The following is an 18,395-nucleotide window of genomic DNA, read 5'->3' as shown; positions in this document are numbered from 1 at the left end:
GCACTGAGAACACTGCTGCTACTGATGGAGCAATTCTTGAACTGAGATGAATCAGAGGAGATGGCCACACGGGTATCTCCATGGAGGCAGCTGAGCCCCAATAGACAGTCGAGAGGTTATATTTGCTGTTCCACCGGGGACGACGCAAGGACCACTGGTAGTGATTTCCTTGGGAGTTCCCCGTAACCGATTGATCCCTCTTTCTGGTCTTATTGGGGTTTGTGGGATCCTTATGGCAGGCATCCGGACCCCTCTCAAGTTATATCACGCCTCTTCCTCTTGCAAGCTGGTTCCGTCCATGTACCAGGAGGAAGGAGGTGGAACCTGATCCGATGGTTTCACTGGGTGCTTCTTCATTGGACAAGGTGGTCACTACTTCCTCAGATTTTGTCAGGGTGGCGACAGGGTTTTTAATACAACTTTTAACTGCCCTGGGCATTTGCGTGAATGAAGAAAAGTATGTTACCCACCAGTCAATAAACTTTTTATAGGGGCAAAATTTGGACCCAGTTTCCACGAAAGCGTTCACAAAAGGTTTCATGCAATGAGCAATTTGATGTCACACATCACCCACAGAACGTGAGCCACAGTACACAAGTGTCTTTCACTTTTAGGCCACGTCGCCACGTGCACCTGTGACTCCTTTTGCCAGACTCCACTTGCAGTGCCTGCAGGCTTGGCTCCACTTGATCTATCAACCAAGCAAGGACCACATCAACTCCAAGGTGGTAGTTCCTGCTAGAGTCGTCGCCTCCCGAACTAAGGGCTTGGCTACACTTGCAAGTTCGAGCGCTTTAAATCAGCTCCGAGCACCCTAACTCCTGAGGTGTCCACACTGGCAAGGCACATAGAGCACCTGGACTCTGTGGCTGGAGCGTCCCAGTAATCCACCTCCACGAGAAGCATAGAGCTTGCTGTGCCCTGGCTGAAATGCTGGGGTGTCAGTGTAGACGACGTGTTGCATTACTGCACTGTGATTGGCCTCCAGAAACATCCCAAAATCCCTTGAAGTGGCCACTCTCATCATTGTTTTGAACTCGGCTGCAGGCATGCGGATATCCCCTTTCAAAGCTCCGTTTCTGACAGCTGGCATGCTTATCTGCTCCGGGTCACAAAGCAAACCATTACTGTGGAATGCTCCTGCTGCAGAGGCAGGTGTGTGTGTGTGTGTGTGTGTGTGTGTGTGTGAAAGAGGTGGGGGGTGGGGGCTGATGTCGTTAGGGTTTCCCCCTTCCCCCTGCAACTGTCTGAATTTACAAGACAGCATGCTGACACACTCTCTGCTCCCAAAACAGTCTCCCCCCCCACATACAACATACTCCATCACACTCCACCCACCCACCCACGATTTGAAAAGCATGCTGCAGCCACTTGCACACTGGGATAGCTACCACAATGCACTACTCTCTGTGGCGTTGCAAGAGCTGCTAATGTGGCCACGCCACTGCGCTTGCAGCTGACAGTGTGAACACACGGCAGCGCTTTCCCTGCTGCTGTCTCCGAGGGCTAGTTTAACTCCCGGGGCTGTACATGTGCAAGTGTAGCCATAGCCTTAGTGGTCAAACCCAGAAAAGGTCATAGTGGGAGTTCCCTTTAGCAATGCCACTTCCAGACACTTCCCTTTTGGGGTGGGATGCTCAGGGCACTAGGTCCCCATGAGAGGCCAGACTACATATAAACTTATTAGAAATGGGCTTGATCCTTCTTGCATGCAAGGTCTTTCTTTCACTTATATGCTCACTCTGTATACACATAATATTGGACCTTATCACCATGGTGGTCTGTGTAAACACATAGGGAGGTCTCATCCACTCTGCTAGGAAGTTGTCAGACTTCGGAACAGGGATGTCAGGAACCGCATTGCGATACAGGCCACATATCTTATGGGTATTCACAACTCCCTGGCATATAAATTAAGCAGTAGCTTCTTGATAGGCCATTCGTGGGAGGTTCATGACGCAGTCCTAAGTGAGATTTTGCACAGCAGGTTATTTTGCTATGGGACCTCTTTGAGTTGCAAATGAACAGAACGCTCCCCCTATTGTGACTCTCAAGGTGACACTTTGCTGATGTCCTGAATGAACGGCCTCAGATTGCCTTTCCTCCCATTCCTCTGTTTCTGCAAGTCATAGGGAAGATGCATCGCAACAAAGCCAACATCATTCTCAACATTATGCGTGTGACGAAGTGGGTATTCACCCCCGAAAGCTTATGCTCCAATACATCTGTTAGTCTATACGGTGCCACAGGACTCTTTGTTGATCATTCTCCTTGTACCCCACTGATCCAGACAGCTATGGTTCACGGAATTTCTATTGATGTCTGCCCCCCCACCAATCAGGATCTGCCCGTTCCTGGATCTCCTGAACCCAGATGGGGGAAGACAAAGCATCCCAATCTGGGTTCATGCCACGTCACATCCTGGTTTTTGGATGGGTGTTGGAAATAGGATGCTCTTGTTCAGCCCCAGTTCAGGTGATCTTTAGCCAGAGTACAAAAGAGCTTACTAGAACCTATCATCAGACTAAATGGAGACACTTTTCAGCCTGGGCGCAACAACATCATTGTTCTCCAGATAGTCTAGAACTAGAATGGCTGCAGTATATCCTGTCCCTGAAGACTTCCGGGGTCTCTGGCTTTTTAAGAGTATACCTAGCAGTGATTAGTACCTTCCTTCCTCAAGTGGTCTTTACTCTCCCAGCTACAGTATGATTCATGAAAGGCCTGATCAGGATCTTCCCACCAGTGCTTAAACCTACTCCTCAATGGAATGTTAACCTTATCCTGTCCAAGCTCACTAGTCCACCTTTCGACCCCATGGCGATTTGTGCCATGTCCACCTGTCTATAGATGGCATTCTTAATCGCTGTCACCTCAGCTAGGAGGGTCAGCGAGCTCAGAGCTATCATGGTGGACCCTCCTGATATAGCATTTCACAAAGAAAAGATTTCTCTTTGACTACAGCCAAGTTCCTTCAAAGATTGAGTTCCACATCAAACAATACTTACCTTTATTTTTGCCAAAACCTCACACTTCCTCTGAAGACACGAGAGTTCTCCCTTTTGATGTCCGGCAGGCCCTGGTGTTCTAACTACAAAGATCCAAGCCTATTGGGAAATGACCCAGACTCTGTCACCATAGCAGGTATTTCATGGGCAAGCCATATCGTCCCAGAGGATTTCTAAGTGGGTCTCAGGATGTGTCTTAAAGTGCTATAAGATATCAAACATTCTTCCCCTTGGGGGTATCATAGCTCACTCCATCCCTATTAGACATTCAGTTGCAGAACATCTGCAGAGAGGCCACCTGGCGTTTGATTCACACATTTGTGACATACTGCGCTCTAGTTCATGCCTTGGCTATGAATGTGGTGGGATCAGTAGTGCTGCAAGCATCTTTGCTACCAGCTTCCTCTTACCAGCCTCTGGCCAGCAGTATTTAGACTAATCACCCATGTGTGGAATACGCATAGGGACATTCACTCGAAGTAGTGGAGGTTACTTACTGTAAATGGAGGTTCTTCAATATGTGTGGTCCCTATCTGTAGTCCACTGTCCCTCCTCCCCCCCCATCCCCTATGCTTTGGATCCTGTTGGATTTGCTTGCAGTAAGAAGAGGAACTGGAGAGGTGTCAACCCACGCTGCCTCTTAAGCCCTTGGTCGGGAGCATGAGGAGAACTACTGTACATGTGCGGGCCAACGGACACTGCTTTGAAGAAGTTCTGGACTCGGGCGCATGTCCTGCATGCATACCCACATGTGGAATATAGATAGGGACCACCCATCTCGAAGAACCTCCAGTTACACTAAGTAAACTAATTATTTAAGAGCTACTTATTCTTCCTTTAAAAATTAATTATACAATTTATTTTAAACAGCTAAATTATAGTGAAATGCCTAGCTGCCCCATAGTTAAAGTTGAGAATATATATATTTTTTTCACTCTTTTTTAAGGTAACAAGCAGAAGTGGGTACCACTTCATTTAGATGATGCAAGACCAGATAGCCAAGAAGGAACAGGCTCTCGAAATAGTTCAAGATCTCAGCCAGAAACGAGCAAATTAGTGCCATACAACAACAGACGAAACGAGTCAAGAAGTAAGTGGTTTTCAGTCCTAACTCTGGCTTTTACAGTGGTTCCCAAGTGTAACTTAAAATGTTTGTTCATTGAATGTTCATGTCAGTTAAAGTAAAACACTGATAGAAACTAAGTATGTTGTGAGACTGGATGTTAAGGCCTGTCCATGTCTTCTGTCCAGGGCCTTTTTTCTTGACCTATTATTCCAATATTGAGTGTCTCCTGAACAGACTTTAGTAACATGGTTGGTTGTGCAGAAACTTGACTTTAGTGTTAACAATGCAATAATTTATCTGAAAGAAATAAATTGTAGTTCATTACTCTGAGTAATTGAATAGCGAACGGAAAAAAATTGTTCTTTAAAACTGTTTAAGATTTTGACTCATGGTGTGTATGTGTGTGTGTGTGTGACGCTCTGTACCTCAGGGGAACACCCTACACTCACATGTTCATCTTTATAAAATGATTGTGTGGTATCCAATGCAAAGTTTGTCATGTTGGGTGTTTTTGGAAGGCTCATGATGCACTGAGGTTGTTATAGTAAGGTTATAGGTTATAATTTCATGTAATATAGTTATGAGGGTGAAAATGTATCCTCATGGCTTAAAGCAAACCCATGCAAAAACTCTCCAAGAACAGAGAGGCAGTTCTCACCTCATCAGGGCATGGATGGGACAAACCCAGCCCAGCCTTACAAGAACAATTTAGGCAGTTTAGGCAGCAATAAAATAATCTGTTACTCCCTGGAGGGACTCATCCCTTTCCTTTGGTCAGTTTGAAACTGCGATGAGGTAATGCTCACTTGACTCTGAAGTGGGGGTGCAAAGCCAAGAGGAAAGAAAGGACACGATAAAAGGGAGAGACATTTTGCTATGCTCTCTCTCTCCCACCTACATCTACAGACACCACCACCATCAAGCGACTGAAACACTGATCAAAGGGGAGAGCCTGACTGAAAAGCCAGCCTGTGGTGAGAAGCATCTAAGTTTTTAAGGACATTGAAAATGTTAAGATCAGCTTAGAATATGTTTTGCTTTTACTTCATTTGACCAAATCTGACTTGTTATGCTTTGACTTCTTATAATCACTTAAATCTACCTTTATAGTTAATAAATCTGTTTATTCTACTTGAAGCAGTGCATTTGGATTGCAGTGTGTCAGAGACTCCCCTTGGGAGAACAAGCCTGGTACATATCAATTTCTTTGTTAAATTGACAAACTTTTATATAAGCGTGCAGCGTCCAACAGATATAACTGGACACTGCAAGACAGGTTCCCAGGGTTGTGTCTGGGACCAGAGATATTGACTAGTGTCATTCGCTTGCAAGCAGCTGGGAGCAGCTTACATGCCATAGGCTGTGCATATGAACAGCCCAGGAGTGGGGATCCTCACAGCAGAGCACAATAAGGTTGGCTCCAAAAGTCAAGGATTGGAGAGGCCTAGCAGATGACTGGTCCAGATAACACCAGAAGGGAACGTCCGTGTGTATACATGCACACAATTGCAAATAATAAATCACTGCCAAGTACATTGTTAACAGAGTTAAGGTTGTTTAGCACTGACTCATGCCCTTTCAGAATGTGGAGAGTGGCCAAACTTAATCTCTCAAAACCAGAAAATAAAAAGTTAAAGTGATGTCTGTCTTACCACACCCCCACACAACCTTAAAGCTGCCCTTTTGAGAGATGAGAGGATGGTACCCTTCTTGAGCCAGTGGAGCACAGCAAAGAGAGTGAAGGTTAGTGTGTGAGGAGGTAACTCTTAAACTTTTCTTGATTAGGATATATGTTGAGTTTAGGTCCAGCTTAGCAAATGTGTGCAGGTCAGGTTTAGCTAACTCTTGACCACTTTACTGACTCCAAACAAACCACTAAAGACTTGTCAAATGTTAATACCTGTTCATCCTTATCCTAAGCCTTTCCTCGGAGCCCTCACCTTACCTTCAGTTAGCCCTGACTGAGCCTTATAGTATACTATGATGTATGCCAGAAGACCACTGGAACTCCCCTGAGCCATAGCATGGCACAGAGGATCCATGTCAGTGAGAGTGCCAGTGCAGATGTGAAATTCTGGTGAGCACTGAACATGTAAGAGAGCTAGAATGAATTGAAACAATCTTGTTTCCCCTAATCTTGTTGAAATACCTACTGCAGTGTCAGCCTCTGTAGGACACAGTGGCAGTTACTCCACCAACCTTGAAACGCAACAGATATTTTAAAATCTTAAATATATTATATTTTAGAGCTAAGAGGGCCATCTGCCTTCCTCATGGCTCTCTCCATGCTGTGGTGAGTGTGGATGGATCTGGGGAAAAAGAAAGATGGTGCAACTGTGAGGAGGAGTACATGTGCCAGCCGGATGCAGAAAGGGGGCAGAGAATGGAACTTCAGAGTCCTTGCCCCAAATCTGGGTCTAGTGTGTGTATGGAGAAGTAGCTGTGCACACCTCTCTTTAGAATAGGAGGCTCATGGAGGTGTATATAGTGGCCTATTCGTCTCAATGCAATGTTGTCAGCTAAATCTGATGGTGATGAATACAGCCTAAAACAAAAGCTCTGAAAGATGTGAACTGTTTAATTCATTGCAGTGGGTGTCTTCATCCTTACTCCCTTGGGCTCAGTGCTTTTAGGCCTGTGCTGTCTATGGAACATGCCAGTTCAGAACTTCGCACTCTGGCCTCAGCATTGTGTGCCTGGTGCTTGTACCAAGCATGCCGGTTCCAATGCCCAGCACATTCCTGGTTTGTCAAATCTAGTGCTTCTCAGCAGGAGTTCAGCCTTTGTTTTTGGCATAGACCCGATTTATCCTGGCTGGGATTCTTCCACTGGCCTCTCTGGTCTGACTGTCTAGTTTGGCAATTAGTACCTCCCATAACAGCCTATCCCACACCACCATACGTATCCCAGACACAGTATTGCCCACCATACTATCCCAGGGTTGGATAGGTATACTTATGGGGTGCCAAGCTTCCTCAAAATTGCATGCACCTCTCACATTTCCAAAAGGAACTGTATTGTGGCTGCAGACACCAAGCAAAGGCATATTGAGAGCACTAATATGCACATCATTCAGATCTCCAGAGGAGAGTCATGACCCTTGGGTTCAGGGGGCAGTCAGTGCTTGTTCCCGTGAGCCACCATTTAGATACAGGACTTTGGCACTCACAAAGAATTTCCTGCTGAAACATTAGCTTTCAGTGAAACAGACTCTAGGTAGAGTTGCTTAAGCTTTTATAGGGCAATAAACTTTAAATTTCTAAAATGATCCATAGTACTGTTAGTAACTGAGCTTGGGAGCAATCCAATTATATACATAGCTGAGAGTTGAAGCCTTATTCTTTTTCTAGCACTGCACCAATAAAAATAGAAGAATCTGAACATTTTATAAACAGCTCACTTTTGGAAGAGGAGGAATCTCTTGACCAAATGACCTAAGTTTGCACCACAAAGTCTGCTCCAGGCCCTCCTGTGGCACATCTGTCTTCAAGACACTGTTCGTATGTGACGGGTTCAGTTACAAAGATGCCCTTGGGTGGGACACTCACCTGATGTGCTGGAATCACCTCTGAGCCCATTTTCCCTGGCAGCTTGGGACTCCAGAACCCTGCCTTGTTGAGCCAGACATGCTAGTCTGCTGCAACACAGACAGGTCTGGTTCTCGCCCCCAAAGCTGCAGACTTCAACCAAAAACTGCTCAGCAGATCACCTATCTCCAGCACCCAGTTCCCAATGGGATCCAAACCCCAAATAAATCCATTTTACTCTGTCTAAAGCTTATACAGGGTAAACTCATAAATTGTCCACCCTCTATAACACTGGTATAGAGAGATGCACAGCTGTTTGCTCCTCCAGGTATTAATCACTTACTCTGAGTTAATTAATAAAAGTGATTTTATTAAGTATAAAAAGTAGGATTTAAGTGGTTTCAAGTAATAACAGACAGAACAAAGTAAGTCACCAAGCAAAATAAAGCAAAAACACGCAAGTCTAAGCCTAATACATTAAGAAACTGATACAGGTAATACGTCATCCTCAGAGATGTTCCAATAAGCTTCTTTCACAAACTAGACTCCTTCCTAGTCTGGGCCCAATCCTTTCCCATGGTACAGTCCTTGTTAGTTCCAGCTCAGGTGGTAACTAGGGGTTTTGTCATGACTGGCAGCCCCCTTTGTTTTCTTCCACCCCCTTTTTATAGCTTTGTCACAAGACAGGAATCTTTTGTCTCTCTGGGTCCCCACCCCTTCTTCTAAATGGAAAAGCACTAGGTTTAAGATGGATTCCAGTATTATGTGACGTGGTCATATGTCCTGTGAGACCTCATTCTTCATTACCCATGAGCTGGCCCACCCATGAAGGTTTGCAAGTAAACAGAGCCATTTACAGGCAATTGTCCTAGTCAGTGGGAGCCATCCAGATTCCAAACCACTATTAATGGCTCATACTTTGCATAATTACAGTAGGACCCCAGAGTTGTACTTCATATTCCTAGTTGCAGATACAAGAAGGATACATTCATACAAATAGGATGAACACGCTCAGTAGATTATAAGAGACCTTTTGCATAAAGCATATTCATTATATTCTATTCAAACTCATTAGCATATTTCCATGAAATATATGGAGTGCAGTGTCATACCGTATATATGTGAATTTTAGAGCAATTTGAATGTTACAGCTGTCCCAGAGGGAACTGATTTTATCTGCAGAACACCTTGGTCAAATGATCCCAAACTTGCACTACTAACTTTATCCCTTGTCACGATGAGGTATTGAAATTTTCAGAACAATCGGAGTATGGCTGTAGATTTGAGAACACTTAGAAATATTAGCTGTTTAGAGCGTTCATATTCCAACTAAATTAATACAACAATCTTAGAGTCCTGATGATGCAGTACAGTTTCCAAGAGAATGAGTGTGCCTGTGGACTTCAAAATATTTCAAAATATTGTTAAAGAGCAAATGTCAGCCTTAAATATGGAATGGCTAAGGCAATTCATAAGTTTGTTTTGAAATCCGTTATACTTGAAAATCACTTCCTGCTTTACTAGTCAGCTTCTATGATGTTTGACGTACGCTTTAGAGTGCAAAACTATGTACCTAATACCCGTGGAATAATTCTCTGAGGCTATTTATTCATGGTAGAACCTCTCAATTGATTATCTATACAGTACTATTTTTTTTCTCTTTAAAAGCTTGGCGCCGTGATAGAGAGAAAAAAGATGACCATGATGAAGTTTCCAGTGTGAGAAGTGAAGGTGGCAGCATTCGAGGATTCTTTAGAGGCAGAGGAAGAGGACGTGGCAGAGGAAGAGGGCGTGGCAGAGGAAACCCTCGAAGTATGAGAGTAGATGTTAAAGATGGAAAATATAACTTAATATTAAGATTTAAACATTAAGTTATACAACCCCCCTTGCCTCAAATCAAATTCTGCATATTAATCCATGGCTTGCATGTCACGTTGCAAGTAGTATATCTTGAACACTTTTTATTGAGAACAGATACTGAATGCCTGTTACACAAATAATACAATTTGTTTATATCCCTTACAATATTTTTGTATTGAATTTTTCTCTTTATCTTAAATTATTTTCCTTCCCCTTACTCCTCACTCCATTCTTTTTGAAGTGAACTATGAGTATTCGTATGGTTACCAAGAACTATATGGTGAAAGGACCAATCAGCCATTTCAACCAGAACTTAATGCTAGTATGATGTATTACTATGACGATGGAACAGGAGTACAAATGTATTCTGTGGATGAAACACTGCTCAAAGAATACATTAAACGTCAAATGTAAGTACACTGCTTAATGTATGAATACTTTTTTTAGACAAAATTCAGGCATCTACTTAAGATAAAATAATTCATTTCAAACAATGTTTGACGTCTGTCTTCAGTATACCATTTAAGTAGCTCTGGAGATCCTAGTGACCAAACATTTGAGGTTTATCCATTACTAGTAAATATCTGCTTAATTATGCTGAGTAATGGGGTGAAAAAAACCTGAATATCTGAGAAGTGGGAACTTTGAGGAAGATCTTCAACCTTCTGGCACTATAGTCTGCCTTTAATCCACATACTTTCCTTATTTATGGTACATCTCCTTCTTTATTTGGGCTTGACATTGAAGAATGGATGGATGTCTGCTTGTTTTTAGAGTACTGTTGGTCTGTTATCATGTAAGGGTACATCTACACTACAGGGGGGAGTCGATTTAAGATACGCAAATTCAGCTACGTGAATAGCGTAGCTGAATTCGACGTATCGCAGCCGACTTACCCCGCTGTGAGGACGGCGGCAAAATCGACTTCTGTGGCTTTCTCTCGGCGGCGCTTACTCCCACCTCCGCTGGTGGAGTAAGAGCGCCGATTCGGGGATCGATTGTCGCGTCCCAACGGGACGCGATAAATCGATCCCCGAGAGGTCGATTTCTACCCACCGATTCAGGCGGGTAGTGTAGACCTAGCCTAAGACTCTTTCCTAGGTATGTAGCTCAAATTTCTGAAGGGACTTCCCCCGTTTGTTCTCAATTTCATTTTAAAAAATATCTTTTCAGCTCTGTATTTTGTCAGTGTGTTTCACCTGAAAGAACCAAATAAGAATGTTTTTAAATGAGCCATATACTTGATTTTTTCAATAATCTGAAATACTTACTTTTCCATGTACGTCATTAAGGAGCGAGAAACCATTTGGAAGGCCGATTATCGCAAAGAGGCATATCATGCAAAATCCTGGAACACACTAAGTCACTACTGAAAAGGGACATTTTCCACCACAGGCTGATATTCTACACTTCTACATTTGCCAGTGGCATTTCTCTGTGATGCCTTTGTGGTGGATTATATTGCCCTTGTATTCCATGAAGCAATTTGCTTATTTTACTCTTGCTTCTTTTGTTACAGTTGATCCAAAAACAAAAAGAAGAAAAAGGCCTCTTAAAGGGCAGAAAGTATCTGACATATGGCTACCAACTTCAATCCTATATTACAGTTTTTTGTAACTCCTGCTGCCAGGACCCTCTGAGACCTGACAGTGGACAATACAGCTCCATGTCAGGATAATCGCCCTCCACTGTCCTCAGACAAGTGAGGGAGGAGCACAGACGCTCCACTGTTGGTCAGATTTTTGGGCATGCAGTGTAGAATCCAGATCTTCTAAGGTAGGACAGATTGATGTCCCCCTCTGATGCTCAGCAAAATATCAGACACATTGGTCACTTTTGATGTTGTTTGTATTTTCTTTTAGCAACAAGTATTGTATTTTCTTTTGGCAAGTGTCAGTTAAAGGCTTAAGATCGCTGGTTAACCAGCATTATTGGTCACCTGGCCTGTTCGAAATCCTAAGATTCATTGGTTGTGGAATTTGCCTTTCATGAGAGAGACTGTTGAGCAGGTTTAGAATATAACCTTTTCATTTTTTTCCCTCATTTCAAATGGTTCTGGGAATCTGTGAGGTTCCATAATCTCTTCTTTTCTCGTTGCATTTGAACAAAGGGGTAGAAAGCTACATTTCTTCCTCAACTATCTTTTAAATGTCATCTAAATGGAAATCTTTAACATTCTGCTTCTGATATTTTTCTAATTATAAATTATGAAAGCTAGAATGCCAGAGAGGGAAGTTCATGCAAATTAAACTTGTACAACAGAATGTTCAGCCTTCCAGAGAGGAGTTCTTTTTGGAGTCCAAGAAAGTAAGGATATTTTGGATAAGTAAGGTTGTATTCTTGTGTATAAATGAGTTTTAGAACTATTAATCTCTTAATATGAAAAATGTTAAATCTCCATCTGAGATTTGAGAGGATTTCTGATTACAGTAAAGAACAAAAATGTCAAGATAGAGCAATTCTGTACATGTAACAGGGACCAACTTAATTGGGGAGGAGGATTATTATATGTATGTATATTAACATTTATTTAAAAAAAATGTAACTAAATATATATTGCATCAGACTTACTTCAAACATTATGTTGATTCTTCAAAAATGCTTTAGTTCACATCAAAAAGTAGATTTCATTTAAAGTTATCACAGGAGTATATCCAAACTTGCAGCTCTGGAGGGGAGGGAAAATAAGTTCAAAAGACTTCAGAGAAAAACAGGAAGAACATGAAAATAAACATTTTCATTAATATTCTTTCAAATTCCCTCTTCCAGAATGGTGGATACCAGTAAAGTAGTTAAGAGTTTGAGTCAACTTCTTTAGTTTCCTTTATTCATTCCTGCTTTTGGAACTTGGGAGATTAGGTCGAACACCTCTTGGGTTTTACCTTTACCTTATAGATGTAAAGGTAACATATTAGTTAACAGTGTTAGTGTGTCTGTACCAGGGCTGCCCGGGGCGGGGCAAGTGGGGCAATTTGCCCCGGGCCCCGCAGGGGCCCCCACGAGAGTTTTTCAGTGCCCCTGTAGCGGGGTCCTTCACTTACTCTGGGGGCCCTAGAAAACTCTGACGGGGCCTGGGCCCCCCGGAGCTTCTTCCGCTCCGGGTCTTTGGCAGCAATTCGGCGGCGGGGGATCCCTCCACTCCAGGACCTGCTGCTGAAGTGCCCTGAAGACCCGCGGCAGGGGGTCCTTCTGCCCCGGGACCCGCCGCCGAAGTGCCGGGTCTTTGGCGGCAATTTGGCGGCGGGGGGCCCCCTGCTGCCGAAGACCCTAGGCCCCCTGAATCCTCTGGGCGGCCCTGGTCTGTACTTGTTTTGTCTTACAGCTGGAAAAAGTTAGGAATTCAGAATAGCACGTGGAATATTATTGCAGGGAATAAAGGTTGGATCCTATTCAGTTTGCATAGGGACCTCATTGATCAAAGTTTACTTTGCTTACAGCGTGCTGAAGAAGTTCCTGCTTTTCAGGTAAAAATAGCCTCTTCTGTGCTGGTTCAGATTTTAAGAGGAGGCTTACATCTCTTCCAGTTCTGAAGTTTTGTATCTGTTCTCTGCTGGAGTTAAGTCTTTCATGTAGAGTGCTAGCTCTTCAAACTTCTTTGGTACTGAAGGCTATGAAAGAATAAATTGGGTTCCTCCTTTACAGCTCAGAGTCAATGGTGACATTGCGGTCTCCTTTTTGGTACCTTCCGTCTTTAGTTCAACTTCATGAGAGGTCTTCACGTAATATGATTCTCTCCAGAAACCAAAATTCCTTTAATCTACAGTAATGCCTTACCTTTTCAGCATTCAGATCCTTTCAGCATTCTACTCTCAACTCCCTTTTTTCCCTAAAGTATCCAGTTCCTAAAGGACCACAGTCTCACACAGGATCTGTCAGAGGGGCCCCGCTTTTTGGTAGCCATTGCCAGTTTGAGCTTCCATACCTCTTCCCAGGATGTCTTCAGGTTTATATTTTCTGTAGTGGCTCCCAGTTATAATTCCTTCATGTCTTTACACCATCATTTGATTTGGTAGATCTTGACATCTTGGGATCATTTCATAAAGCAACTTAATCACCCTAGAGACTCTCCTCTTCCCTCAACCTATCCCTCCCCTGACCTGGGATACCTAGAGAGCCTATTGCACCTTTTTCCCCCTCCCATGTCTCACTCCCTTAATATCCTTTATTTTTGAAGAACTTCACTTTTGCCAAGTATCCTTTGGAGCATTCAGGCACTACGCCTCAGTGTACTGAACAAAGGAAAGTGTGTTTTTCTGCTTGCTTTCTTTCTCACCTGAGCTTGCATGAAGATATGATCTAGACTGCGTGCTTGTGCCTATGCCTTCGCTCTAGGATAGGACACCTAAACATTCTGATCTGCTGGCTACCTGAGTAGTAGAAAAAGCTGCAGATCAGGATGGAGATATTGATACAGCTATATGGAGCATCATCCATATAAATGCTGAGAGAATACCATTTCCCTCTCATCCATGTAAGAAGGAGAAAAGAAAGATCAGAAAAGGGATATTGCTTTTCTATTTTGCTTTTGTCATTCATTTATGCTAATTGGGCGAATGAAAAATGAGGCCTCGATTATACCTCGGATGAATGTACTGTACTGATCACCTTAAAGTACTGTTTCATTTGGCTTACTTAATTACCTAGGCTGTTTTTATAACTTTTAGCTCATAAGTAACAAACATACAGTGATAAATATCAATCTTTTTGATAATAAAATATACCAAGTTTTGTAATAAAGATTTTGACAAGGATGAACTTGAATTCAAAATTAAAGAGACTATACCCTACACTGGGCTCATATTTACATGTTTCTCTCTCCAGTGAGTATTATTTCAGCATAGAAAATTTGGAAAGAGACTTTTTTCTGAGGAGAAAGATGGACCAACAAGGATTCTTGCCTATTTCTTTAATTGCCAGCTTCCATCGTGTGCAAGCTCTGACTACAAATGTTAACCTAATTTTAGAGGTAAAGTGATTTAAATGCATGTGTACAAATGTTGTATAGTTTAAAATGTATTACAATGAAATCTTGAAAACTCCATTCACCTTTTTGCAAGTGGCAGGGTCTAAATATTGCTTGGTGAGCGTGGCTGGCCTAAACAATCAATTTCTTCAGAATATAGTTTGTTTTTGTTTTTTTAAAGTTGCCAGCTAATTAAGGCTACACGAAGAACCTTCCAGCTGTGAACAGTATAAACTGATGCAGTGCTGTCTGCTAGCAGATGGGACTGCTGCTGCTCATAGCTTTGCCAAGAAGTGGCAAAGTAAAACTAACAAAAGGTCTTTGCTATTGCTTTTCAGAAATCGGTAGGCAGTAGTGAAACTGTCAGTCATGTCTGTTTCACATTGCCGTTGGTAAAGCTGCATAGCAACAGGTAGACAAGTAGTTATTCACAGAGTGGGGAAAATTTCAAAAAACAGACTGGAGAAGGTGGAGAGCAATAGAAACTTTCCTCTCCCCTTCTTGCAGCAGCCAAGAGTCTGGGAGAAGGTTAGAGAACTGAAGAGCCCTTCCTTTTCATGCCTCCCCTTCAGCATCCAGGAAGCATTGTAGAGGGAGAAGACCAGAATGATGCTTCTCGCAGCAGCTGGTGGGGTTATGTGGTGAGCTTCAGATTTATCAGATACCTACTATCAAAGATGATCCAAAAGATGGAGTCCCAAGCCAGGGAAAACACCCTAGTAGAAATCACAGTATCATGAGGTAGCCTGGAAACTGCACTGCTCATTGGTGCTAAACCTTATTGGTATGTTCTCTCCTCCCCACCCATCTTCAGTCTAGTACCTCCAACCAGTTAGTCCTCCAGGTACTAGGTGTTTGTCAATCCATGCTAACAAGAATTGGGTTACACCGATAAGGATCCAATAAGTAGACCATGAATGGAAAAGTTATTTAATTCTTTGACCGCTACACATTCCCACTTTGGGATGCACCAGCAGTGCAGCTCTGATGGTGGAACGATTCATAGCCAGACCCATTGGAGCATTTTTGCACTCCTTCCTGCCCCCACTCCCTCACTGTGCGTATTCTGAGGATGAGGCTATAAAGTAGGTGGCACTCTAGCTGTCTGTTTCTTCCAGCTACATTTGCAAACAGACTGGAACCCTTCGAGATCCACCTTTTCAAGCAACTCTGTGCTATTAGCTAGTTTTAGGAGTAGTTTAATTGTTTTATTTTATTGAAATGTGTTTTGTTTTACAATTATCAGGATACTTATAGGTTCTGCACCCCAGGGTGGTTCCCATATTCTGAGGCAGATCTGAAGGGAAGGTAGCCAGGATTTAAGATGTGCCTCTTCACTATTGTCTCTTCTCCCCCACTCGTACGAGGTGTCTCATGTGCTATCGTAGGGACATTTTCCTTTCCAGTGCACAGTATGCAGGACTTCTACTTCAAGAATCCATAAGGAGTGTCAAAATCTGCTCCAAGCCCTCCTGCTGCAGGAGGTCCTATAGACCAAGTCCTCTAGTGCTGATGAATCTGGTTCCATGAGTAAAGAATGGCCTGCATTGGCCCCCATTCTTTTGGGAACTAAGAGGAAGCTTCCTAAGTTTCTGTTCAAGATACCATCCTCTGATCCAGGAAGAAGGGTGATAAAGCCCTTGGTACCAAAGGATCCTCATTCCTAATGTAGCAGAATGGTCCAGGTGTCAGTCTCAGCAGAGCCGATCTTGTTAGGAGTTCCCTTGAATCCAGTACTCCTGGTTTTGGGAAGAGTTGTGGTACATAATGCCAGCCCCTGTCAGTAGGTCCAGTCACTGTTCCAAATTGCTCTTATTCCTCTGGATTGGGTTCTATAACATCCTTAGATCCTAGACTGAAGCGTAAGGTGGCTGGTCAGCGTAAATCCCTAAAAGCATGTTATACTCTTTCTGTAACGAGTGCTATTACTCTGATTGTCTGGTCCAATGCCTCTGTGCTATCAGTAGGACAAGTTGGATCTGCAAATAGTTGTAGGAATAGAAGTCCTACACAGTAAATCCTTGTCTTCAGGGTAATCTTAGATTCCTAAACAGGAAAAGTCTTCCTTCCAAAGGAAAGATCCTTAAATATGGATCCATTATTAGACTTCAGGGGAACCCCAACCTGACAGTAATGTTCTTCCTCAGGCTGAGCTGGCTTCAACAACCTATATAACTCCATGTACTCATTTCAGAATGAGAGCTCTGTAACATAGGCTGGTGAAAAATTACCTGCCAAGTTCAGACAGCATGTCCTTAAGTTATTTCTCCCGGAAGAGGAGCTCCTGTCTCTTACATGATTGACACAGTCAACATCCTGAAAGGAGTGGCTTTCGAGCCTCCACTCCCATCAGCAACTATCAGTTGGATGCATCCACTCTGGGGTGGGAGTGCATTTCAATGACCTAATAACCCACAGTCATTGGAAGCACTTGGAAAAACAGCTACATATTAAGCAACAGAGGGTCCTGTGGCACCTTTAAGACTAACAGAAGTATTGGGAGCATAAGCTTTCATGGGTAAGAATCTCACTTCTTCAGATGCAAGTAGTGGAAATCTCCAGAGGCAGGTATAAATCAGTATGGAGATAACAAGGTTAGTTCAATCAGGGAGGGTGAGGTGCTCTGCTAGCAGTTGAGGTGTGAACACCAAGGGAGGAGAAACTGCTTCTGTAGTTGGATAGCCATTCACAGTCTTTGTTTAATCCTGATCTGATGGTGTCAAATTTGCAAATGAACTGGAGCTCAGCAGTTTCTCTTTGGAGTCTGGTCCTGATACATATTAGTGTATTGGAGTTGAAGGTAATCAGTCTAGCTCTCAGATCCTTTCTGCCTCACAAGACAAAGTACTCTGACAATTCGACAGCTATGTTCAATGTGAACAAACAGGGAGGAGCTCATTCCTCACAACTACATAAAGATGTTACAGTGCTACGGAGCTGGTGCATACCTCATATTTACGATAGCTCTTCACCTAATGGGAAAAAACAAGCTGGTGGATTGTCTCAGCAGAGACTAAGAGGGGTTAACGAATGGTCTCTAAATACATCAGTTGCAAAGAAAATCTTCACTTTTTGGCATCATCCAGAAGTAGATCTGGTCACAATGAGTCATGATGCCAGATGCCTGAGCTTCTGCTCCATTTCAAATTCATTCCTACTCAGCTGGAGATTAGGTCTTTTCCATACCTTTACCCATTTTTCTTTTAATCCAAAGAACAAAACAGAAGATAAAAACAGAGTAATTCTGGTTGCTCAGGCATGGTCAAGACAAAAGTGCTTACCAGCTCTCCTTCACCTCTTCAAGGTGTAGTATAATGTTCTCTACCAGCAACCGCAGATCTGTTTATCCTCAGCAGGATGGCTGGATTTTGCATATGGACCTGTGGTACACCTAGCAGCAGGGTCTGTAGCACACTCACTGATTTAGAGAGAGCCGGTTTGTCAGATGTACAACACATCCTGCTAAACTCCAGAAAGCAATCTACTCGTAAATGCTCTTACCCCAGGTGGAGAAGGTCTACGAAAGGTATAGTGTTAAAGGTCTATGAAGGATTTTTAAAGGTTTAGGAAGGGTATAGTGCCAGACAAGGATTCTGCGTCATCATGGGACCTTAACTTAGTCCTTATTCAATTTGAGACCATCATCTGAAACTGAGTGCTTAGTGTTTTATCTATCAATCAAAACAGCATTCATTGTAGCAGTAACATCTGCCAGAACCATAAGCGAACTACAAGCCTTGAAGGCAGAGCCACTGTTCAGTTTTCTATAGAAAAAGTGTTCCTTTATCTACATTCAAAATTTCTGCCCAAGGTGGTAACTGTATTCCATCTTAACTAGTCAATTAGTCTACAGTCTTTCCCAGACTTATTGCACATTCAAATGAATCAAAACTGCACATATCAGATACTAAATAGGCAGTAGCCTTCTATCTGAAAAAGAACTAGACTTTAGAAAGTCCTCAGATCACTTT

General features: G+C 43.0%; 1 protein-coding gene across 1 annotated transcript in view; it reads left to right on the top strand.

Annotated features, from left to right (window-relative positions):
* Window positions 1–18,395, top strand: part of LARP1B (La ribonucleoprotein 1B) — a 105,639-nt gene that overhangs the window by 47,566 nt on the left and 39,678 nt on the right. Inside the window, exons 5-8 of the mRNA XM_054029770.1 lie at window positions 3,955–4,098; window positions 9,270–9,413; window positions 9,703–9,871; window positions 14,283–14,427. Of these exons, the coding sequence (XP_053885745.1) occupies window positions 3,955–4,098; window positions 9,270–9,413; window positions 9,703–9,871; window positions 14,283–14,427 (602 nt within the window). The remainder of the gene's footprint in view (window positions 1–3,954; window positions 4,099–9,269; window positions 9,414–9,702; window positions 9,872–14,282; window positions 14,428–18,395) is intronic.

Source organism: Malaclemys terrapin, chromosome 5, assembly GCF_027887155.1.
Source record: "Malaclemys terrapin pileata isolate rMalTer1 chromosome 5, rMalTer1.hap1, whole genome shotgun sequence".
Lineage (NCBI taxonomy): Eukaryota > Metazoa > Chordata > Testudines > Emydidae > Malaclemys > Malaclemys terrapin.
This window is presented reverse-complemented; position numbering and strand designations above follow the sequence as displayed.